The 24,462-nt window shown below is 36.0% G+C and overlaps 4 protein-coding genes across 5 annotated transcripts; 2 read left to right on the top strand and 2 right to left on the bottom strand.

Moving 5' to 3' along the window:
• Positions 1-3,643: 3,643 nt before the first annotated feature.
• Positions 3,644-9,513, top strand: LOC122015043 (fimbrin-5-like). Its single transcript, XM_042571684.1, has 14 exons — positions 3,644-4,197; positions 4,290-4,460; positions 4,546-4,784; positions 6,154-6,325; positions 6,643-6,681; positions 6,774-6,842; positions 6,952-7,068; positions 7,363-7,574; positions 7,645-7,803; positions 7,862-8,061; positions 8,153-8,310; positions 8,402-8,498; positions 8,746-8,837; positions 9,191-9,513. The coding sequence occupies exons 1-14, from the start codon at positions 4,111-4,113 to the stop codon at positions 9,305-9,307; spliced, it is 1,929 nt and encodes a 642-aa protein (XP_042427618.1). The 5' UTR covers positions 3,644-4,110; the 3' UTR covers positions 9,308-9,513.
• Positions 9,514-9,662: 149 nt separating this feature from the next.
• Positions 9,663-12,717, bottom strand: LOC122015045 (protein FLUORESCENT IN BLUE LIGHT, chloroplastic-like). Its single transcript, XM_042571685.1, has 5 exons — positions 12,506-12,717; positions 11,551-11,756; positions 11,313-11,472; positions 10,371-10,688; positions 9,663-10,015 (listed from the first exon to the last, which is right to left on the bottom strand). Exons 1-5 carry the CDS (start codon positions 12,618-12,620, stop codon positions 9,813-9,815), a joined length of 1,002 nt encoding a protein of 333 aa, XP_042427619.1. The 5' UTR covers positions 12,621-12,717; the 3' UTR covers positions 9,663-9,812.
• Positions 12,718-13,064: 347 nt separating this feature from the next.
• Positions 13,065-18,229, top strand: LOC122017697. Its single transcript, XM_042575368.1, has 5 exons — positions 13,065-13,198; positions 13,301-13,660; positions 14,690-15,047; positions 15,558-16,885; positions 18,084-18,229. The coding sequence occupies exons 2-4, from the start codon at positions 13,316-13,318 to the stop codon at positions 16,790-16,792; spliced, it is 1,938 nt and encodes a 645-aa protein (XP_042431302.1). The 5' UTR covers positions 13,065-13,198; positions 13,301-13,315; the 3' UTR covers positions 16,793-16,885; positions 18,084-18,229.
• A 737-nt stretch (positions 18,230-18,966) lies between these two features.
• LOC122014953 lies at positions 18,967-23,551 on the bottom strand. 2 transcript variants are annotated; one of them, XM_042571517.1, is made up of 3 exons: positions 23,018-23,551; positions 20,969-21,917; positions 18,967-20,329 (listed from the first exon to the last, which is right to left on the bottom strand). In XM_042571517.1, the coding sequence occupies exons 2-3, from the start codon at positions 21,770-21,772 to the stop codon at positions 19,424-19,426; spliced, it is 1,710 nt and encodes a 569-aa protein (XP_042427451.1). In that variant the 5' UTR covers positions 21,773-21,917; positions 23,018-23,551; the 3' UTR covers positions 18,967-19,423. The 2 variants fall into 2 exon arrangements, with proteins under 2 accessions (XP_042427451.1, XP_042427450.1); XM_042571516.1 differs by having other exon boundaries at positions 18,967-20,886; positions 21,526-21,917.
• Positions 23,552-24,462: the final 911 nt, after the last annotated feature.

Here is a 24,462-nt window from a genome sequence, read left to right as displayed (position 1 = left end):
CACTTGGTTAATACAAAAAAAAACTAACATATGTCTACATGAAATGCCATCAAACTCAAATTTTGTGCAGCTACAGGATATGTAATCTCTTTGTTTGTCATGCATGAGCACTCTTGATTTTGAGGTCGAGGAACTTTGAAATTTCATTACGTGGTAAACCGCTGAGACAACTCTTGTAAATGTCTGTTGCATATGATAACCATGACTCTCGATCATTTCACTTTGAAACTCCAGCCATTTTTTTGTGTACAGCTTAACCATTTGACTTTCCATTGATCAAGTTGTATTAACCTTGGGATGCTCATTCATATCAATATGGTCTGCAACTAACTCATTGTGTCTTTGATGTCTCAATGCTCTATTAAAACGTGTGATGAAATCCATTAATGTTCTTATTTGAGACATATTTCTTAAAAAATGCATGTGAGCCTTCAGATTTTTGACTACTTGACATTCTTGCAGAAAATACATGGCTAAAATATGCTGGCACCCATCTGTGTCGCAATTCATACATCAAAGACAACCAATCATTTTTCTTTAAGTTAGCTCCTTGATAGTCTCTTCCCATGACTTTTCAAAATCATCAGGTGTTGTAGAATTTGCAATGACGTTCTTTATGTGTGATAATGGTTTCGAAAAGTCAAAGAGTCTAATTTTTCTGGGAATTTGTTCAATATATGCCACAAACAATATCGATGCACTGTTTGAGGCAAAACCTGTGCAATAGCTTTTGTCATAGCAAGATCTTGATCAGTGATGATAATGTTTGGTGGACATTTAGGCATGACTTCTAAGAACTTTGTAAGTAACCAAACAAAAGACTCAGTTTTCTCATCACTAAGAAACCCGCAACCAAAAAGAATTGTCTGATGATGATTAACTCCTACAAATGGTGTCAAAATCAAACCATATTTGTTGGTGTTATAAGTCGTATCAAATACAATAGTATCACTAGATACACTGTATGCCCTTCTTGATACATGATCAGCCCAAAAACACCTATTAAATCTGTTATCTGAATTAGTCTCGTAGGCAAAGAAAAAAAACTAAATTCTTCTCTTGCTCAGATATAAAAAACTCAATCAATGTTTCTGCATCAATACCCTTTTGTTCATCCCTTAGATTCCTCTCAAAGTTTTTAATATCAGTTTCTGTACAACCTATCCGTTCAGGGTCTCCATACTCTATCTCTAATAAACGTATTTTTTGACAAGTTGGTGCATTGGCATCTAAAAATTATTTTGTCAATGTTTTTTTGGCTGCCGAAACACTACGATGTGAGCGTAGCAAATGCACCTTTGATGGAGTCGAGTGGATGATTATGACCTTCTATGAAGTTGCAGACAACCTAATCCGGTCCTGTTTGTTTCTTGACAAATGCAATATTTGCCTTACAACCTGTTTTAACTGTGCCGCGTGTTCTTTCCCTTGTTTGTTGATCAGGGTTTGGATGTTTATTGTGTCACATTATATCTGTATGCCCTTCTTTAAAGCATACAATTTGTTTCCACGTCACTTCATTTGTTATTTTATTTTTCCTGCTCGTGCTATTCCTTGAACTAAATCTGACTTCTCGTGCATATTGGTTATAGAATGAATATGCATCCTCTAGAGATAAGAATTCCATTCCAATTTTTGACTTTCGATCATCTGCCACTTGGGGAATGAATTCTTGATCATCAACTTTATTTTCTTTCATTTTTGGGCGCCCTCGCATTATATAGCAGAATAAATAAATAAAAGCTATTCCAATTAACATAATAAAACAAAAGTCCAATTGTTGGCTTTCGATCATCTGCCACTTGGGGAATGAATTCTTGATCATCAACTTTATTTTCTTCAATTTCTAGGCGCTCTCGCATTATATAGCAGAATAAATAAATAAAAGCTATTCCAATTAACATAATAAAAGCAAAAGTGATTCTGATATAGATACAGCATCAAGTGATAGACATAATATGGAGAAATTAGTAGATACCAATTGCTATTTTTGATGTTGGGCACACATATATCTTCTCATAACAGAACATCAGCTAAGTTAAATATGGAATTGAATGTCAAGAATACAACTATGAGTTACATGTAACACTGTTCAGGTTTCTATTACTTGAATCTCAAGTTATACATCTTGGATTATTTCTATAGGACTTTCAACTTAGCATTTTATTATTATTTCAATTTCCAGAGCAAACAGAGAATAGAGCAAAACTTCTGGAGAAGGATAGTTTAATTAAATGTATAGCTTAATTTTCATATTGATGAACACATAATAGAGCAAACAAAGTACCGACACAGAAGCTTTTACCGAAGAAGGATTTTTCAGGCGAAAACCTAGCCGTGCAGTTTGGTGTGGCGGCTGATCGTGGCGTGGACAGAGATATGTCGCGCCTAATTTTCGGCGAGATAGGCGATTCTGCTAAGGTTCGAGGAGAGGGAGGCGCCGGCGCCGCTTCTGCTAGGGTTCGCGGAGAGGGAGAGCTTGCAGCTGGAGACGGCTCAACGACCAGGAAGGAGGTGGCTCGCGAAGAGGAAGGTGGCAGAGAGGAAGGAGGTGGCTCACGGAGAGGAGACGACTTGCGGTAGGTTTCGAAGAGGGAGAGCTTGCAGCTAGAGACGGTTGAGCGGCGCCGCTTCTGCTAGGGTTCATGGAGAGGAGACGTCTCGCGGAGAGGAAGGTGGCTGACAGAGAGGAGGTGGCTCGCGGAGAGGAGGTGGAGACGACTCTCGGAGAGGAGCTGGACCACGGCAGGTTTCGGAGAGGGAGAGCAACACAGCTTCTGCTAGGGTTCGCGGAGTGTGCGTCTTGAGTTGCCTCAACGTTTTTTTTTTGTGTTTTCATGCGGTTGACGTGGCAAGCACCGCACGACACCGCACCTTATGCACCGCAGCATAAGAAAACTATATATATATATATATATATATATATATATATATATATATATATATATATATATATTTCACCAATTGTGAAGGCATTACTTGGACTAGTAGCTAGTACAATGAGAAGTAATTTTAATAATAAAAAAATGGAATAATGTTTGGATAATGAATAAAAAATGTTAAAATTCTAATAAAAAAGAGATTTCTCAAAAAATAATATCACCAATATTAAGTCTCATGTTTGTACATAATTTATTAAAGAAAGCATTTAAAATTATACAATATTAGTCACGACATATAATTAGAGAATGATTATGGTAAATGAATAATGGCGAAAATATTTTACAGCCATAGCTATTCGTACAGTTGTTAACACGATTATCAGATGGTTAGTAATATTTTTAAGATTAAAAAAATTACAACTCGGCCCGTCCATGCACCTTGGTATTATTATTACGTCACCACGTAACTTCATCCGATTTTCAAAAATTTTAAATTGACAAATTGAAATTAATTGTTCAGGTGTTAGAATTTCATTAAATATAAATCCAAAGACGCCGTTGCTAAATTATATTATGTATAAGTCAAAACTAACCAAATAAATCAAACTCATAAATAAAAACCTTAACCAGTAATTTTATTTAAATATTTTCCATTTTTTAATCAAATTATATTTAAAAGGAAATATTATATTTATTTATTCATTTATTTGTTTATATATATACACACGCGGAAGAAGGTCGGTCATGTCCGACTCCTTAAACTCCGCTAGTCCGTAGAATCGAAAACAAGCTCTTCTCCTTCGTTTGCTAATTTTATCTCTCCCTTCCTTCCTTCCTCCCTCCATCAGATTTCTAATCTTTGGTACTTTTTCTTTAGGTTGCAGCATTAAATCGAGTAGGCTCTACGATCTCTCGTCCTGTTTCATCGCCAGGAGGATTAGGGAGGAAACACCGAGCACCGATTTTGAAAGGAGATCAAAAGGGAAACAGCGGAATGCTTTTTTGTTTTCGATTTGAAACAACTCCACTTCGTTGATCTTTTGTTGAGATCTTTCTTTAGGGTTGTGAGTTCGCATTTGGACGTCCCATTTCCTGCTTCAGTTTTGTGTTTTTTAGAGGGGAAGTTGCAAGTTTTTCGGTGTAGGATAAGGGAACGTTGCGATTGTTGGGATTGGTTGTGCGATTTGGATCTGATCGGTTCCGAGAAAGTATAAGTTGATTGGGGAAGATGTCTGGATTTGTGGGGGTTGTCGTCTCTGATGCTTCGCTTCAAAGTCAGTTCACTCAGATGGAACTCCGAGACCTAAACTCTAAAGTAAGCTACTGTTGTGTTTTCGAACCATTTTTTTAAAGTTATTATCGACTCGCAGATCCTTTCGCTGACGATTTGCTTGTGTATTTCCTTAGTTCCTTTCCACAAAACGGGAGAGAGGGCATGTGACGATCAAAGAACTGCCGCCGATGATGGAAAAGTTGAAGGGCCTGAATGATATGGTTACGGAACAAACGATTGCCGAAATGTTAGCTGAATCATACCCTGATACCGGCCTCGAGATAGACTTTGAATCGTTTCTTCGGGTAGTTCTGAGTTCCAAATCCTGAAATGTTCTTGTTAGAGGCAGATTGTATCGTTAATTTGGTTAAACATTGATTGATTTGACAGGCATATTTGGATCTTCGATCCAAAGCAAGGCAAAGAATAGGCAACTTGAAGACTGCTGTGTCATTCCTGAAGGCCTCGACAACCACGAACTTGCATACCATCAATGAAGCTGAAAAGGCTTCTTATGTGGCACACATCAACAACTATCTTGGAGAAGACCCGTTCCTGAAAAAGTATCTGCCATTGAATCCAGCAACCAATGATCTGTTCAATCTTGTTTTGGATGGAGTTCTTCTATGGTAAGTTGTTGATGGTTTTTCTCATTCCTTCTTAGCCATTTCCCCCCTCTTTGCTTATAATTGTTTATTAAATTATTATAATGGTCATTAAATTATGTTTAATTACCTATACAACAACGTCAACATTTGTGGAGCTATCCTGATGTTGATTAGAGAAAAAAAGACTCACAATATTAAATGAGAAGCTTCAATATTTATGTTCATGGTTTAGTTTCCCAATTATACCTCACGAGGTTGCTAAGAAAATGACCTTAATGAAAATTTGGTAAATAATAAATTACAAAATTTCATAGGCTTAGATTGTCATTTCTTGAAAATGAAATTTGAAGAAAATGAGTGGAAAATATAGTAGTTTCCAATAATTTACTAATTTGTAGTTATTAATTTTGGTATTATTTTCGTAGAATTGTCTCTAACTAAAATTGTTATACTTAATATTAATCCAACTACCAAAGTAGTAGTTATTTATATTTTTTATAAATAATTTATATTGGTTAAAATTATCTTTGAAAGATCGATATTTTTTTTCAAAGTATTTTCTCTATTTTTATGAAACTTCTTAGATTAAAAATTTGATACGAAATATATATTGGGAGATTGTATTTCAAATCAATTTAAGTTGCAGAATTCAGAATTTTAAATTTTTATAAATATTTTATTTTTATTGTCATAAAAGGTCTTTTGTATTTTCAAAAGATTTCCTAAATTAATTATGATTTTTAAATAATATTTACTATATTATCCAATCAAAAGTAAGTTCAATTATCATGTTTTGAAATAATTTATCTATCATTTAATTATTTATGTTATCAATTAAAATTAAAACAAAAATCTATCTAGAATTTTGAATTTAAATAACTGAAATAACTAAATTGATTCTAAAATACGTTATAAATGACTGTTCAAAATTATAATTTGTATCTTTTTTAAAAAATAGTTCTTATACCTAATCTAATTTTGTAAACATAAATTGCGTAGAAAATTAGGACTATAACTCGAGACTGCATATATGATCCTTGTCATTTTAGAACTTTTTGGTTAATATAAATTAAGTACATCAAAATAATAATTTTTACTCATATGATTATATAATATTAATAAAGATTGATATGGTAATATGATAGAAACTTGTTCATTAATTTTAAGTCAATATTTTTTCTAAAATCAATTTACATACATTCTCTTTTTAACAATAATAAAAATATTTTATAATTAATTATCAAGTTCAAGTTTATTTTGAACATTATAAGGTCATGTCGTTCCTCTCTCTCTCTCCATTTTTTTTTTTTTCAAAAATGATCCAGCTTTCTCCTATTTTTAAAGCAACGATACTTTCTCATATAGCGCCATATTTTCGAATTTACTTCAGTAAATTGATCAATGTTGCTGTTCCGGGGACAATAGATGAGAGAGCAATAAATACCAAAGGAGTGCTTAACCCATGGGAACGAAATGAGAATCACACTCTTGGCCTTAACTCAGCGAAAGCTATTGGGTGCACTGTAGTCAATATTGGAACACAGGACTTGGTTGAAGGAAGAGTAAGTGCAGTATTTTCCATTCAATACAAGCATCCATTTTTTGTTGGACTTTGGCAGTTGTTTTCCTCAAGAGAAAAGTTTTCGATTAAAATTCACACTTTCCTTTTAGTAGCTATATAGTGTCAAAATTCATTTAGTTCGGTTAGAAATATGATATGAATAGGAGATCTGTCATCAAGAAATTGGATTCAGCCTCTTCGGCCATGTTCTTTGCAGTTCATGCTGTGAATCCTCTTGCGGTGTTAATTATTCTTAACATTGATGTATGGTCTGTATAGTTCAATAATTCGAACTGAAATATTTCTGTTTTCATGCAGCCACATTTGATACTTGGTTTGATATCTCAAATCATAAAGGTAAGTGGTTGATTGTGCTATTTTAATAAGCAGATAGAAATTTGTGCCTGAAAAGAAAAACTAACTGAAATTCATCTGATTTCCTGTGCCAGATACAACTTTTAGCAGACCTTAACCTTAAGAAAACACCCCAACTTATGGAGATAATGGGTGACAGTAAGGTGAAGTATAAGACTAAGTTTTTTTTTTTAAAATCTTTTTCTTATGCCCTTGTTGTTAGTGTGGTCTCTATGGAAAACTGATTCCAGTTTGCCTATTCTACTTTTGCAGGATGCAGAGGAACTACTAACTCTTGCACCAGAAAAGATGTTGCTTAAGTGGATGAATTTTCATCTCAAGAAAGCTGGCTACGGAAAAACTGTAACAAATTTTTCTTCTGATGTGAAGGTATGTGCTAGGTGCAAGGGCAAAGAAATTTCTTATCATTTTCTTTTTTTGCACATTGCAATATCACTAGAATTAAGATATTGAATCCGAAATATGCTAAACTATTTTCTCATTAAATATTCTCTTTAGGTTTGAAAACAGAATTGATTATATGTTTTGTTCAGTCATCCTTTTTCGCAGACATGATAAATTAGTTAGTTCTCAAGAGTCTTAGTACACCAGAACGGACAATTCTCTGGTCAAGATTCTACTTTGGGATAATTTATTTTCTTGAAAAACCGATTTAATTTACAGGATGGAGAGGCCTATGCTTATCTTCTTAATGCTCTTGCTCCTGAGCATTGCGACTCTTCAACCAAGAATATTGAAGATCCTAATGAGAGGGCAAAAAGAGTATTAGAACAAGCTGAGAAGCTGGATTTGAAGAAATTCTTAAGTCCAGACGACATTGTGGAAGGCTCTCCTAATTTGAACCTTGCATTTGTGGCACAGATATTTCACCACAGGTTAGAACTATTTTAATGGGCAAGGTTGCTTGATTCTGGTGGAGTTTTACCAGTTTCGAATCCTATGCAGGAATGGTCTTTCCACTGACAACAATCAGTTACCCGCACAAATTACGCCCGACGGTGATGATATCCAGGATACGAGGGAAGAAAGAGCTTTTCGACTATGGATCAACAATTTTGGGATCGCTACATTTGTTAATAATTTGTTTGAAGATGTCCGGGATGGGTAAGAACTCTTTGAACAAGAATATTCTTGTGCATTGAACTAATGTTGACATTTACAGATGGGTTCTTCTGGAGGTACTTGACAAAGTCTCTCCTGGCTCAGTTAACTGGAAGCAAGCAACAAAGCCTCCAATTAAGTTGCCTTTTAGAAAAGTTGAAAACTGCAATCAAGTTGTGGAGGTTGGGAAACAGTTGAAACTTTCGCTGGTGAATGTCGCTGGCAATGACATTGTGCAAGGCAACAAAAAGTTAATTATTGGTCAGTTGCATTTCTGCGCTGCGTTTTAAATTCACAAAGTAGGCTTGGATTTTTCTTTTTTGTTAAGAACTTTCTGTTGTTTTCTTGGCAGCTTTTCTATGGCAATTAATGAGATTCAATATGCTCCAACTTCTCAACAACTTGAGATTTCACTACCAAGGAAAAGAGATATCAGATTCAGATATTCTAAACTGGGCCAACAATAAAGTTAAGGAATCAGGGAGAAGTTCTCAAATGGAGAGTTTCAAGGTATATTTGAGATCAACATTCAATTTTGTTCTGTTTAAACATGTGCACTAATCATCATCTTTACTTTTTTAACGTTAATTTTTTTCCCCAGGACAAAAATTTGGCAACTGGGATATTTTTCCTTGAGCTTCTTAGTGCTGTGCAGCCTAGGATGGTTAGCTGGAATCTGGTTACAAAGGGGGAAAACGGTATGTTTATCATTTTACACCCAATCACTAATACTGCTAAGTTATTTAATAAATTGATGAAGTGGCAGTTTTCAACTCTAGTGGATGATGAATGATGCCCAGGTGTTTACCACATTATCATTCTGTTGAATTAAGTAAATTGTTAGTTTTTAAATTTTGGAGGTAGTTTGAGGATTTAAAAACTTTAGAGGACTTTGAAATGAAATTTCACTAAATCATCGTCTCCTTTAATCTCCTTTAACTGCAGATGAAGAAAAGAAGTCTAATGCTACGTACATGATTAGCATAGCAAGAAAACTTGGATGCTCTGTCTTTCTGTTGCCTGAGGACATCATGGAGGTAAAAGTGCATCTATAGTTTCTTTTTCTCTTAAATGACAAAATTTTCAGTCACTAGTAGAATAAATAAAATGTTATAGTCAATTTGCATTTCCTGCCAACATACATATTTCAAAGGGAGAATAACGAGTTTACCTATTATTCTTACACTTATTTTGACTTTACCCATCTACTATCAAGAAAATTATCACAATTCATCTGTTACTACGAACCTGCATTTGTATTTTGTCAGTATTAATGTGAAATAAAGTTTTAAAAGGTATATTAGGCACTATGTTGTCACGTTTTGCATAAAGCATGCGGTTTGCAAGAGCAAATACGGTCGATAGTAAATATTTACTTTTATTTTGATAGGTAAACCAAAAGATGATCCTTACGCTTACTGCAAGCATCATGTACTGGAGTCTGAAACAGGCTGGAGGAGGAAACTCCAAGCCGGCAGAATCTATTCCTGAAGTTCCAGAGCTCTAGCTGATATTGATGCTACATCTACAGTCGCAGAGGAGTTGTTGAGCAGAACACAAAGGTTCTTGCTCTTTACTGTGTTTTCTGTTTTTATTGTATTGAATTTCCTTTGCGTCAGAGAGCAAAAAGGGAAATATGTAGGATTGAAATGATTTTGTAAGATTTTGTCACATTCATTCTTTGGCAATTTATTGTTTTTCTTGAATAATGTTTACGATATTTTTTGAACTGTGATTTAATGATGCATTATATATCTTGATAATTTATTGAAAGATTATTCTATTTATGATTGCCTTTTTTTTATCATAACTGTCAATGACTAATTTATGCATCATGCCAAAAAAAAAACACAATAAGCCCATAACAGTGACAACAAAGATCTGTTGATAAACTGACACCAAAGTTTGACATAAAAAGTTAAGCAGAAAGAAGCGGGTACCTTTATGGTTCAAATTCTCAATCCCTCAACTCCATTGATTTCTCATTCAAAGAAAGAACATAAAAGAAGGTGTCAGTTGGTTTCTAACCTTGCTATGTACTTGTCATAGAACTTGGCTGCCCGCTCGAGGTCGCCTAGCTCGGTATAGCAGTCAGCTATTGCTCCATAAGCCTCGGTGATGTCTGAATTCTCTCCTGTTAGTTTGGATATCTCAATAACCTTGGAGTAATACTTAATGGCTTCCATATACTTTCCCTGCCGCTGAAGAGATGCACCTGCATGAATGAGAAAAACTAAGATGACCATGTATGGACAAATGTGATCATGTCAAGTACAAGATGATCATGCTCATGAAATTTTTGCTTCTCAATCTGTTCAATTCATGGAAATCTTACATATGTGTAACTCAATCTATATCTATCTCTCAAGTTTGACTCAATTGTAGGATCATAACTATAATTGTGGAAATGCCTTCGAAATGATATAAAAACAGATGTGAGCATAACGTCTCTTTTAGAAAATCATAGAACAGGAACAAGAAGAAAGTCAAGTCTGTAAACAGAAGGATATAACTTATTATCCAGCTGTATAGTTGAGCAAGACATCAATAGATTTAAGTTTAAATAAGACCTAGTCCCCGTGCAGCCTTTTTTTCCTCAGCATGATCTTCCAAGCTCTGAGCAAGATCGAAAGCTTCCTTGAACAGTATAAATGCTTTTTTTGGGTCTTGATTCCTCAGAAAGTGTTTTCCAGTCCTCAAAATTGTAAGAAGTTGTTGCTTCTCAGGGTCCACAATGATTTCTGTTTCCTTAATCCTGCCAACTGGTGCATAGCTCAAGCCAGGGGCATAAGCCTCTATCTTTGCCTGCCGTCTCAATGCCTCATTTATCTGACGCAACTGGCTGTTCAATCGCTTCAGCTCATCTTTCCTGGTTCGTGCAAGCAAACCTACAAAATAACATTACAAAGAAACATCTACTACTCTTGGATTTTGATTTATTTTATTGACCTACTTTATCATGACAATTGACAATGTCTATAACAATGAACTAACATTTGAACTATCAATAGATGCCCTTACTGATATAAATAGTGGAGAAAGTAAGAAATGGGTATTTGTTTTATAATAGTATGAAACCTTGCCCTATTCAAAGCACCTGACACAAGTGCCCATTGACCTATTCAAGTTCAACATGGAGATTGTAAATGAACAGAACATTGGAAGCAATAGTACTGCAGGTAGCAATAGCTCTGGTCTTTTGTTTAGAGGATGTGAGAAAAACAGAAGCTGATTTCGGCTTTAGAGCATCTTGTCACTTCAATTAATAATCAAAGCATTTCTCATGGTAGATAGATGTCGACATTATGGCCTACTATAGAAACCACTTAGATGTTGCAAAAGATTTATTCTAGCAATTCCAGATTGAATAGGTGAAAGTATCATTCAGGAGATTCTGGAACCAGAGTACTTGAAACATTTCTTGAAATAATAAGAGAAGCAGAATATCTATTTGTAAATCTGTATCAATACATTAATGTTTGAATTAGAAAAAATTGGCAATGTTATATTACCGCTAACGGTAGCTCCAATTACTGCAATTGCAAATAACAGTGGCATCTTCATATAAGTTTTATCAGGCTCACATGTTTCAGCCAAAACCTCAAGAGGCAGAGTGAACATCCATATGTTTGTGAGGATCAATGTTGTTGGTAATCTCAACATTATGCCCACCTGCAGCAGTTACTTTATAAAGACCAGTTTCATTGCTAGCTAGCATACCTGATCGCTTGTGTTGATGTGCGATCATACCTGATCGCAGCATAAGACTTTCTTGAAGATAAAGTGCAATTTTGAGAGCTTCACATCAATTCTTTCTGACTTTTCTTTCTGGGCAATATATCCATTTGAATATGTGGAATGAAAGCTTGATAATGTTTGCCATGCTTGGTTAGATACACGAACATTCAATTTAAAATTGAAAATTTCCTTTTCCAAGGAATAAGATGAAGCTGAAGCTGACATAGAAAATATTTTTTTATAGAAACTATCTAGTCATAACAAACTATTTAATAAAAAAAATCAATATAAACAGAATCCAAAACTTAAATCAAAACATGATATCGATAAAAATAGAGGACATTTAGCTCCTCAAAAAAGGGCATAATGAGGTTCAAAGTTTTCATATGCACAAACCATGATTTAGTATCTATTTCGACTAGTACATTTCCAATAAATCGATAACCAAAATTTGTCATAAAGTATAAACACCATAATATGTTATCTTTTGTCTGACCACGAGGATCCCGGATCTTCAGGTAAACAATTCATGGGAAAATTGCAATTGGGATGGATGGTTTATCATGTCAAGAATATGACTTTTATGGCCAAACACAAACAGCTCAGTGACTAAAACTCAGATGATGAAAATTATTGCTTTGCCGAGATAGAATCCTTATGCGCTCTTTGCATCTGCAGTAGCACACTTTCTAGGTTGATTTCCCAACGAATTTCGACTCTTTCCTCTCCCTCTCTCTCTCTCTCTCTCTCACACACACACACACACACACACACACTCACCTTAAACCCTAAACACTTCTAAACCCACAAATACAACGAGGTCGGGCACCAGACTTACAAAGTAGCGCAGAAACAGAATCCACTAATCGGAAAGTAGTAAATACAAACATATAAGAACTCCAATTAAACGATAACATGCTCCACGTTCCAATCAAAACAAAGAAGGGGAGAGATCGAAGATACAAACTTTTTAGGCAACGCCAGCCGGAAAACTCGGCAGGCGACAAAGAAGAGCGCCAGGAAGCTTCCCTGTGGCTCGAACTTGTCAGCGGGTGGGGGAAGCATCGCACCGGAGCAGCCATTATCTTCCCTCTCCAATCTGGGCGATCGAGATCGACGCCTTACAGACAAGCCATGACTACGCTTTTCCGCCGCGATTCCAAAAACCCACCAACTTGTCGACGCAACATCCGAAGTTACCGGCCCTAGTGGATCCAGACCCGAACTTTCCTATTTCCCGATCCGTTTTCACAGTAAATCCGATACGTGACCCGATAAGACGCGATCCGAACATCGTAAGCCTGTTGTGATCCGTGAAATGACTAAAACACCAAATAGCAAATAAACGATTAGGATTGTGGATGGCAACGGAAAGATATTTTTAATTGGAATATATGATATTGTGTGGATGATAAAAGGTACCCGATCGTAGAAGGACCACCTGTGGTGTTTTGGACGGCGGCTTTTGCGAACGCAAAAATTGATAAATTAATCTACACAGAGGGCGAAAATTAAACCCCTCGCTGCCGCACCCTCTCTTTATTCTCTCTCTCTCTCTGGTTTCTGCATATTTCCCCTCCTCCGACTCGAACTCCCACCGCCATCGCTTCTACTAAACGGTCGATCGAACGCCCTCGCACGCTCTCTCCCGCGCGATTCGGTATTTAAACTTAACCTCTCCCCGCTCTCTGATCTCTCCGTCTCGCTAGGGTTTCCTCTCTCCCCACTCTCTCATGGCTCTCGATCTGTTTCACCCTTGCAGGCCCGCTCCGCGAGGATGGGAGACGAATGCCCCTCCGCCAGTGCGGCTCCGAAGACCAGGAAGAGGGCGAGGGACGACGGGGATTTCAAGAGAGTCGCGGAGATCGTTATGGTTTTGTCGGCCTTGGGACAGATGCGAGGTGGCAAGGAGCCGGCGGCGGCCGAGAAGGCGCTGGTGGCCGAGGCCAAGGAGAGGCTTGTGGCGATGTGCGAGGCCGTCAAACCGAAGGAGCTCGTCTCCACGGAGGCAGTGAGGGTCGTGGCGGAGGATCTCGGGCTGAACAGGTCTAAGGATCCTGCTTTGGGATTCCGGCCGCCCAGGATGTCCATCTCAGAGAAGTTGATGCTGACCAAGAAAAAGGTCCGTCTTCCTGCCCCATTTTGGTTCCTTCGCTTAGAGTCAAGGAATCCAATTGCCTTAACAATAGTTGCTCTTGATCTTAGTACGAGATAGCCCTAAACAGAGTGCAGTGGTGGGAGAACATGCATCTAGTGAGATCCAAGTGGTTGCATATTACGCCTTATTGTTTTCATTTAGTATTCCTGCTTACGTTGCTTTTCAGTAGGTATTTACCTTTCATGTGTCTATTGAATCCTGCAGACTCGCATAATTACGTTGTTTCAAGTTGCTGTTTACCTAGAAAATTAATATTCTATGAAATGGCTGCTATTTGCTCCAATTTTTTGTTTGCGTTGTAAACTGAAGTCCTTGTATCATTTGTCTGTCGTATTAAAAAGTTAGGTCTATGAAATATCCAGGTCATAATCTCCATTCACTCACTCTTCTTGTTGACTTGCTCTCTAGAGTAAATCCAGTGAAGAGCATACTTTAGTAGTAAATTATGCCTTTTATTTCATAATACTGCAACTTTATTAAAATGTAAAGATTGTCACTCTCGAATTGGTTGAAATGCTCTCTAGCATCTAGCACAGAGCATAGATTGGCTTAAGATTATGCTTTTTTTTTTAAAAAAAATAATCATGATACTGCAACTTTATTGAAACGTAAAGATTGTCACTCTCAAATCAGCACAATCATGTGGTTTCAACATGTTTGTTGTTTTATTGTTCTTTAAGAAGGGAATGACAATGTCAAATCTCTGATTTCTTTCCTTACCATAAGTAAATACAAAGAAATTTCTGAACATTGTAATGAGGTTTAGTTATATTTTGCTTACATATGGATAATTATGCATTGTTAATATGCTACTTGATATCCATGTTATTTTTTAGCTTGTATTGGAAAGCACAGCATTTGAAAATACCTAGCTTTCCAGTTTTCACGGCAGAATTTGTTTGAATGCAAGATATCTGATATGACATTTTCCTTAACGTGTTTAGTCACTGCAGAACTTGTCTGATAACCTATGCTTGTGGTCTAATTCTACAGATGGAAGTGTCCAAGGAAACAAATGTGCAATCATCAGTTCATTCCTCTCAACAGCTTCCTGTAAGTGTTGGTGGAAAATCTGAATCTCGTGGTACCATTGCATCTGGTGCTTCTAGGATTTCACAGGACAAGAGTCCTATGCCAACATCCTCTGGAGGCTTTCGTAATTCAACTATATCTCATGTTCCTGTGCTGTCCTGGGCTGCCCCTAATTTGAAGCAGTCACTGATTAGTGATGCGCAAGCTGGTGTCAATACCATTAAACATTCATCTAGTTCTCGTGATAAGGCTTTGCCTTCAGCACATAATGGATTAAATGCTAGACCTAGTGGACCATCTTATCTGACACAAGATCAAGGTAAAATCTTTTGACCATAGCTGTCCATATTATCTATCAATGCTGTGAAATTCTGGCTTCCTTCTCTTTGTTATGGCTTGAATACTCGATTAATGCATTATCCTTTTCTTACTTCCTTTTTGCTTAATTTCTCAAATTTATCAAGTTCCTGAAAAGTATTAAAATATTTTGGCCTTCTTTACTGAAGTTTTATGTGAACTAGTATTAGTCATAGTTGCAGTTCAATAAAGAACAGATAATTGTATGAGTCAGAGATAGCATTGTGGTACTAATATCAGTAATTGTGTTTATTTCCTAATTATTTTTTATTTTGGTACCAAGCAGTGTGGCCTGGTATACTGGTAAGACATATATGCTAAAGGCTCAATCCTTTTTTTAGCATAAATATAAAGGCTAGTTTTTTCCTTTGTGAATCCTTTTCTCTATTGTTTGGAATTTGGTTTTTCCCTACGTGTAATATTTGACATGTCCTAATATTTTCATTCATGCTTAACTTGTTTTCTATTGCAGCTGAATATCCACCTCAGAAAATCCCAACCATCTCTTCCATGCAATCACCATCTGTTGCTGCTGTGTCAAGGTTTAGCCAACCAAACAAATTGTTGGATCATACTTCAATTAGGTCAGAGGGTATTGCCGGTGCAAATGCTAGCCAATCTTCTCATCAGATGAAAAATCAGGACATAAAGTCTTCTACAGATCAAGCAGGACAAGGAGGCCTGCATATTACACATCAACCTCCTCAAGGCTTGGCATTCTTTCATACACCTTCTCTTTATACCAATCACAATGAGATTGGTAAGAGTGTGCAGAGGATATTGCAATCGAAGGTTCTGGATCATCCAAACTGGATTCCTCCGTCAAGTGACTATATGAATGCTTCTTTAAATTGCCAGATATGCAAAAATGTGATTTCAGATACAGAAAGTTTGCTTGTCTGCGATGCTTGTGAGAAAGGAAACCATTTGAAATGTCTTCAATCTTATGGCAACAAAGACATTCCTAAAGCAGAATGGCATTGCCCAAGCTGCTTGGCATCAAGTAATGGAAAGACCTTGCCACCCAAATATGGAAGGGTTACAAGAGCTCCTGTTCCAGCACCAAGAGCTGCTCCAAATACAAGCATCAATGTTGCTTCTAAGAAAACAGAAGATTTGGATCCTAACACTAGTCGACAAAAAGCACTAGCCAACAGCAATTCTTATGTGTCTCAACATTCCAATTCTTCGAATTTGGGTGGCAGCCATTATGATTTAATGGTAATTGGTGCTGAAATGGATTCGAGGACAAATGGAGTTAAGAGAGACAATGAAAAATGTGATGCAGTAGGTGATCATTTGGAGGAAACAAATGGATCTGTATGTGCTAATTCTGATGCATCTTGTGGGTATCCCAACGATATTGAAAATGATAGTTTAGCCTCATCAAATACTAAGGAAACCACTGAGCCTGTTTTGCAGACTAATACAGTGGACAAAAGTTCCTTTGAGCATTCACAGAGTTTGGTTGGTGGAAATTACCATTTTTCTAAAGCAACATTTGCACCAGATTCTGACCAAGATTTATCAAGCAATGACAGAATTTCTGGAAATCATTTGCAAGAAAGTTCTTCCACTACCACTTCTGAACCTGAAGGGCATGGTGAGAAGAAACCACCTGAATGCATAGATGCTTCCAGTGTCGAAGTAGTTAGTGAAGGTAGTTTACAAGTAACTGCTGATGAATCAAAAGGATTGATCAGTTAATCATGATGTGGTCATGTTCTCAATCCCATGGAGTATAATATCTCATTTCTTTAGTCTCTGCCGCTGTCTTTCCCAACAGAGATGTTGGAATTTGTAAGACTTCTTAATGCTCTCTTATCTTTGCAAGTATGACATATAATAGTATGTTGAAATGCATGAGTATTTATTTTTCAGCTCTATGTATAGAGCACTTCCTCTATACACTGATATGCAATTAAGTTGTCAGTTTAGAAAGAGTATCTATCGTTAATTGTACTTATTATGATTCTGATGAATTATGAAACAATTGTTGTGACATATTTATAAATTATGTGACATGCACTTTGATTAACTTGAGCAGATCAATGTTTCTATTGTTTGAAATAACTTGGTCTTTCTAGTATAGTTGACCTCACTATTTTGTATAACTGGTAGGGGGAAAAGTACATAGCTGGTATATGATGTGTCTTTATGTAGGCAAAAATAAACAGGGATCTTGACAAATATGATTGTTTTTGTGTTGCCCTAAAATAGAAAACATGAAAGGAAGCATTTGAAGGCACTAAAACTTAGTAGTGCTCACAAGAAATTCTCAAATCAAAAAGATGACAAGCTAAAGTTATAAGATATATGCCACATTTATCTATTTCTTTAAAATTATTTTGCTTTATATAGCTATGTCTTGGAAGCTTTAGGTTGTGTTTGTGTTCCTTCCTTTAAAAAATCTAAAAGGATCTTTTTCCATTTCTCAATTTTTTCCCCTTGAAAAAAGGTAAAAAAAAAATGCTCATAAACCAGTCATATTGTTGGCATATGTGTCTGTTTATTATCATCTTTTTTTCCTTGTTATTTTAGAAGTTAAGTGGTTGTACAAGACAAGCACAACTAAAACTGCTTGAACTGATAAAACAGGCAGAAAGCAATACTCTGGAATTTGTTTAGTTCTGATGCTTATTATTTAAGCCTTGATGGAAGAATGTTGAAACAGCTGGAAAAATAACAATCTCCTTCAGCTCCCTTGTTTTAAATGATTTGTCTTATAACTGTTTCAGCACTGGTACTGGGGAACTTTGACAAATAACTGCTAAGCACATCATTATATTTTAGACTAATAACTTTTATGGATAAAAAGGATTATGTGGCCATCACAATTTTTCCTTCTCATCTTTACATCATCACGTAAGAGTACCTATATTTTTTTGCCATGCTTATTGTAGTTCACTGATGAACTCTTTGATCTCTCTTTACAAGCTATTTGGAAGGCTTAGTTCATGTTTCTAACCAAATATATATTTTTTGTTCTTCTAAACAGGTACTCTCCCAAAATTGCCCAGCTGACAATGTCTCTTTTGTATACACTTCAACATTTTGTAGAATCTGCATGATGTTTCGTCTGTAATATGTACCCTTTTTGAGTTCCAACCAGCTATCATAACTTAATTATTCTGATAAAATCTCAAAAGCATTGGGAATGACTTCAGTAGTTCAGCGGTTTTTTTAGTTGGCAGGTATTTAACTTACACCGACTAATATTGAAATTACTGGTGCGACTCTACGGAAAATTTTCATCGGCCATCGAACTTCAGTGATCCTTCAGTCCTTAGCTCCTGACTTATGTAAAATGTGAAGTAGTAGTAAGGTCCATGACCATTTATTTACTTAAAATATATTTTTATAATCTAATTAGGTTCATTTCTTCATTTGTAGTTTATTGAATAATTATAGGACCGTATATGTTGACATCATATAAAGGAGTTTATTGATAAGGCGAAGGGGGAAAAAATTAAAGGACATAAAGAAGTTTATAGATCAGGGGAAGAGCTCTTGCATGAATAGGAAAAATGGCTCTCGATCCTTTTAAACAACTTAGTTTTTTCTAAAAAATATTATTAATAAAAAATATTTAATTATCTAAAAGAAATTATCTATTACATCTCTCGTTTAGTTTTTTTTTTTTTTAAACTTTCTTCCAATATTCCTAAGCCTACACAACTAATTCAGACAGTTTGAACCATCTTGGAACTTATAAGTTGTGCCCAAATCCTATTAACTAAACAAGCTTGAATTATGAATTCGACTTCGATGGATCGGCCAAATTTACACAGGAAATAAAAAAATGGCCACGAATTACTGAAACAACATAATCTAATTGTAGAACTTCCTCAATTGCAACCGATCATCTGAAAGCAAGCAACTAATTGGAATGAAGATTACTCATATTAACATACAATGAGTTACAAGTGAAACTTGTCAAACTAGTGAATAGTGTGAGGAGATTTCAGTGCTTCGTCTAAATCAGGATGCAGGCACAATATACATTTGATATAACCCGAGAGTAAGGGGTGAAACATGTAGAAGAAAGCAAAAGCATATGACTACGAGAACATCATAGTTGGTGATCACAGGCCGATCCTTTTGTGTCCCAGATCAGATCAGTTCTGCTCAAAAGAAGTGTAAGTCCAGTTTCCTTTGGAATTCTGAGAAAGCCATCAAAATCATGCTTGCTTGTTTGCTTGATTTTCACAATAGAAGCCTAACAAGCAGCGCATGACCTTTAATTAATGGCCTCCATTTGGAGACGATGGATAATGGTTCTCATTCACTACATTTACACTGGCTAATGTCAATCAAAAGGCATGGTAGTTGTTAGCATCAACCAATCTGACCTGTCAAGCCTCGGAACTTAATCTTAATAGCCATTTGTTTTGGTTTCACTGCTCCACTTGGAGCACCTGAATCCAAGCTAACTGGAACAGGTTGCTGCTTGGGAGTGTCCATTTGGTTGGCCTTTCTGTATGGTTTCTTTCTCTTGTATGTAATCGGAAACATGGGGCATTTTTCAATTCCTGATCCGGCTATATTAGCTGTGTCAAATTTAATTCCATTCGCCAAATGTTCAGAAGGGTTCTTCCAAACCACATGTTTGTCACTACAATTACCTGAGATCCATAAACTTTCTCCAGTTGCTGTTGTAGTTAGCATTTTTTCTTTGTGAATTTCTGGTTCAAGCTGGAGACCCCATTTATTTGGATCTGTAGAATTTTGCTCAGCTGATATATTTTGTTGAGTCTTAAATAAGCTCCAGTTCTTTCTTGTCAAGTTTTGCCAGTCTCCAATGCGACCGACATCTACAGCATGATTGTTCAAATTACGATCAATTCGTAATGGATGCTGTTTTCTACCTGTCTCTGGAGCCTCTTGCCTCACATAGTTTCTCATTTTTGATTTCTTTTCAAAGATCTCAGAAATCTTAGCATCAGCATATGGAAGTTCCTGTCCTTTGCCACCATGTATGACCTCTGGGCTTCTAAAAGTGCTTCCATCTCTATTTATTTGACACAAAATGGGTGACTTCTTACTAATATCAACTTCATCCTTCTTCAAAGTAAATTGTGGAGGTGAGAAATTGGGTGCACGACTATCCCATGCAGATATTTGTTCCAGTTTTACGCTTGAAGTTTCCTGCTTATGATGGTCAAATTTAGGCTTTATTTTCAGAACGCCTTTCGGCACCCTCTGCGAAGACTGCTCCAGCTTGTCTGGCAATGGTTGCATGATCTGACTTTGCACTGCGTTTGTCCGGATTGTCTTTAACTTCAGCACACCCTTTCCTTTTCTGTTAGTGTTACGAACTAAGCCATTCAAAATAATTGTTGAAGCATGACCTTCATTTACACAGTGGGACTTCTTTGACAATGGTTGATTTTCAACAATTTTATCGCACTTGCTTAATGTATCTTCATCTGGAAATGCATTTAGATCAACCAAGAGCCTAGGTTGGTTCTCCCTCCTGTTGTTCCAAATTTGAATTCTTTCTTCAACTGTGAGGTTTCGCCGACCTCTATCCCATAACTTCTTCATATCTGCAAATGCTTGGAGCATGTTCTCATGATATGATCGCATGCAATGGTAATATTCATTCTTCTGTAAGAAAACTAGGCGTTCTCTTAAATAGGTAACTCGTGGATAATAAAGTCCTCCCTTCATTCCTGTTTGGAACTTCTTGAGTGGGCTTCCAAAGAACATTTCATCGCCCCTAAGCAATTCTTTTACTGTAAGACAAAACGTCTCTTGGTCCATGTCCGGAAGAAAAGTTGCCAAAAAAAACCTTTCATCTTCATTTAAATGGTGATTCCATGTTTCCAAAGAGAGTACTTCTTTTAAATCAGGAAGATCATAAAGCTCGTATTGCATGATCTGACTTTGCACTGCGTTTGTCCGGATTGTCTTTAACTTCAGCACACCCTTTCCTTTTCTGTTAGTGTTACGAACTAAGCCATTCAAAATAATTGTTGAAGCATGACCTTCATTTACACAGTGGGACTTCTTTGACAATGGTTGATTTTCAACAATTTTATCGCACTTGCTTAATGTATCTTCATCTGGAAATGCATTTAGATCAACCAAGAGCCTAGGTTGGTTCTCCCTCCTGTTGTTCCAAATTTGAATTCTTTCTTCAACTGTGAGGTTTCGCCGACCTCTATCCCATAACTTCTTCATATCTGCAAATGCTTGGAGCATGTTCTCATGATATGATCGCATGCAATGGTAATATTCATTCTTCTGTAAGAAAACTAGGCGTTCTCTTAAATAGGTAACTCGTGGATAATAAAGTCCTCCCTTCATTCCTGTTTGGAACTTCTTGAGTGGGCTTCCAAAGAACATTTCATCGCCCCTAAGCAATTCTTTTACTGTAAGACAAAACGTCTCTTGGTCCATGTCCGGAAGAAAAGTTGCCAAAAAAAACCTTTCATCTTCATTTAAATGGTGATTCCATGTTTCCAAAGAGAGTACTTCTTTTAAATCAGGAAGATCGTAAAGCTCGTATGGAACACTGCATGTTTGAACTCCAATCATAATATGCTCACAGCCAACTTCAGCAAGTTCAGAGTCATCGGAATCAGCATCAGGAATCATCTCCAGTAGCAACTTTTCCTCCTGCAAACCCTCATTTTGTGAAAAGTTTATTGAGCTTCCTCCGTGAGGATGACCATAGCCCATTCTTGTCTATGGGGGCAGTCATAATATCAAATGATCATGCGACACAATGGCCATTGTCCCGCTGCTTTCAAGGGGACTAATGGAATATTAGTCCATCATGTGATAGACTGAAATTCCAATCCTAGCTTAAACTTAAGCAAGATACCTGAAAGTTAGCAAATTAAAATAAGGAAATTGCCTAAATAAGATAACATGCACAAAAAAGTTGCATCAGAAACATTCAGGATTCACGGATACCTTTTTGTATAAATATGCACACACAATTAATAGTTCAAAATATCATTTTATGAATATGCTAACAAAATTATATTTGTTTCTTTCTGATCCTGAATAAACACTTATATTTTTGTTGATGAGAGAAAAGTCATGTTAGATGCCCTTTTACAAGATAAAGCTATTGCAAAAGATGAGCTTTAGCTTAATAATTCAACAGGAACAAACAACAAACAAACAAGTTCTAACTAAATCAGACAACAAGCAATTTAAGAAGGTGATAGATCATCACATTAATCAGTACAATCTTGATAGTAAATCTGTTCCTGGTTGCTTATAGATGTACCGATTTGATCCACATTGGTGAACATGAAATTGAGTTCCATACATTCTAAGTTAAACAAAACTGAGAAAGTTTATGAATCATAGTCTTTGTAACTGTAACGATGTTTACATTTCTCAGCCACAAAACAAACACATCTTCTTGCATTATAGTATTGGAGACAATGACAAGAAATTAGGATTCTATTCCTTCAAAGTGTACCTAAACATTCATTGTGGATATCTAGATATATAATTATTTGAACAAAATATAGCCAGACAACAAAATACAACCAGCACAAGTTAGTTTCATATTTACATACGATTTTAGAGATTTTTTTTTTTTTTGCATCTTTTCAGGTTGCTGGAGAAACGAGTTGGGTGAAGATAAGTTATGTTCACAGGGAAGAACAAGAATTGGATACAAAAAAGGGTCATGCTTGTCACATGGAAGATCACGAATCGAGATAAATACGCCTCAAGAAAAGCTAATAACAAAATCTAATTGTAGAGAATCTGGTGACCAAAAATCTCCGATCATCGTTCTACAGGAAATCATGGACGCGAAAGCAAGCAGGAAATGAACACAAACCGGAACAAGAAGGCACGGTTGAAGTTTTCTTGCGGTAGCACGCCCGAGAATCGATTATCAGAAAGGCAAATCGATCCCGAGAATCATTGACAAAGAGGGATCAGATCGAGGATCCATACCTTGACAGGAAGATGCATGGCGAAAAGCTAGGGTTCTGAGAACGGATCGGAAGAGACGCGACGAGTCGCAGACCCACCATTGCCCTAAATCTTCGCCCCTTTCCCTTCTTTCTTTTCTCTCTCCATGTAGAGAGACCCAAAGAATACCAAAAACAGCATAATAATTCCACTGTTCACAGAAAAAAATCACATCTTTCCCTATTCTCTCTCTCTCTTCGCATCAACGAGTTTGGCACATTTCAATTGCGACAAAAAGATCGCCACGAACTTAAGCATCCTCAGAAACACACCGCCAGTTAATTATTGTCGAGAACTAATGTACCGATGCTAATTTTTCCTCCAGCTACTCGAGAAAATGGACCATCTTTGGAAATTGGGTACCTACCGAGTTCATCTGATCTAGTAAAAATGGCAATAGATGCTCAAACAATTGGGTACCCGCCAAGTTCATCAGGAACATCTCAATATTTTAAGGAAGTGCAAACCTCAAAAATTTGAATCTTCTTCTCTTTCATTGAGTTTGGTTTTATTCATCTTTCGATAGCATTTGTTAAATCTTTCTTTGTTCTTTGTTTATTTGATTTTGTGAATATCGTTGAACCAACCAACTTGCTCAAACAACTAATTAATAAAAGGCGGAATCTGATTTTTTATACTAAACAAACGCCAAAAACTTACTCAAATCCCAAACATAATGTAATTTATTAATTAGTTAATTACGCCTTCTTCTTTTGAGATTTTTTTTAAAATTAAAAGAAAAGAGAAAAATTATTATTATTATTGCAGATATAATTATAATTGTCATAATAATATTGAAAATACTTTTTAACTAATTTGAAATAATTTTGATAAATTTAAATAATTTGGTCCGTCTTTTTTTTTTTTAATGAAAAAAGTGTGTCATCCCATCGGTTAAAATAATAGAATTGTTTATCATCTCTTTATCACATGTATATTCTCAATCAGTTAGTGAGTTATATGAAGAATATAAATTTACATTATAGTAATTATAATTTTATAATTATTATCATAGTTATAACTATGATAACTTCAATTTTACAGTTATAATTTTATAGTTTCATAAAGTATTATAACGTACGTATTGCATCTAAGAAATTTTAAGTGTTATACTATGAACTTCGTATAATTAATCGATCAGTTCAGAATTTAACGAGGGCAGCCGTGCCATTTGTCTAATAGAGAATTTAAGGGCGGATAGGTCGGATTGAATTTTTTTTAATTCAATCCGAATCCGTTCCGAACTCGAATTTAACCTAAAACATTTTAATCCGAATTCAAAGCCGACTAACCCCAACTTGACCCGGAAAATCGGAAAACTCAATTCAAAACAATTTTTAAAAACTATTTTTCCTATAATTCTTTAATTTTATCTCAATATTTCATCATTATCATATTAACATTGATATTAATAAAATTTGATTTAG

This window comes from Zingiber officinale, chromosome 8B, assembly GCF_018446385.1.
Source record: "Zingiber officinale cultivar Zhangliang chromosome 8B, Zo_v1.1, whole genome shotgun sequence".
NCBI classification, from domain to species: Eukaryota; Viridiplantae; Streptophyta; class Magnoliopsida; order Zingiberales; family Zingiberaceae; genus Zingiber; species Zingiber officinale.
The sequence above is the reverse complement of the archived record's forward strand: the minus strand, read 5'-3'. Positions and strand labels throughout refer to the sequence as shown.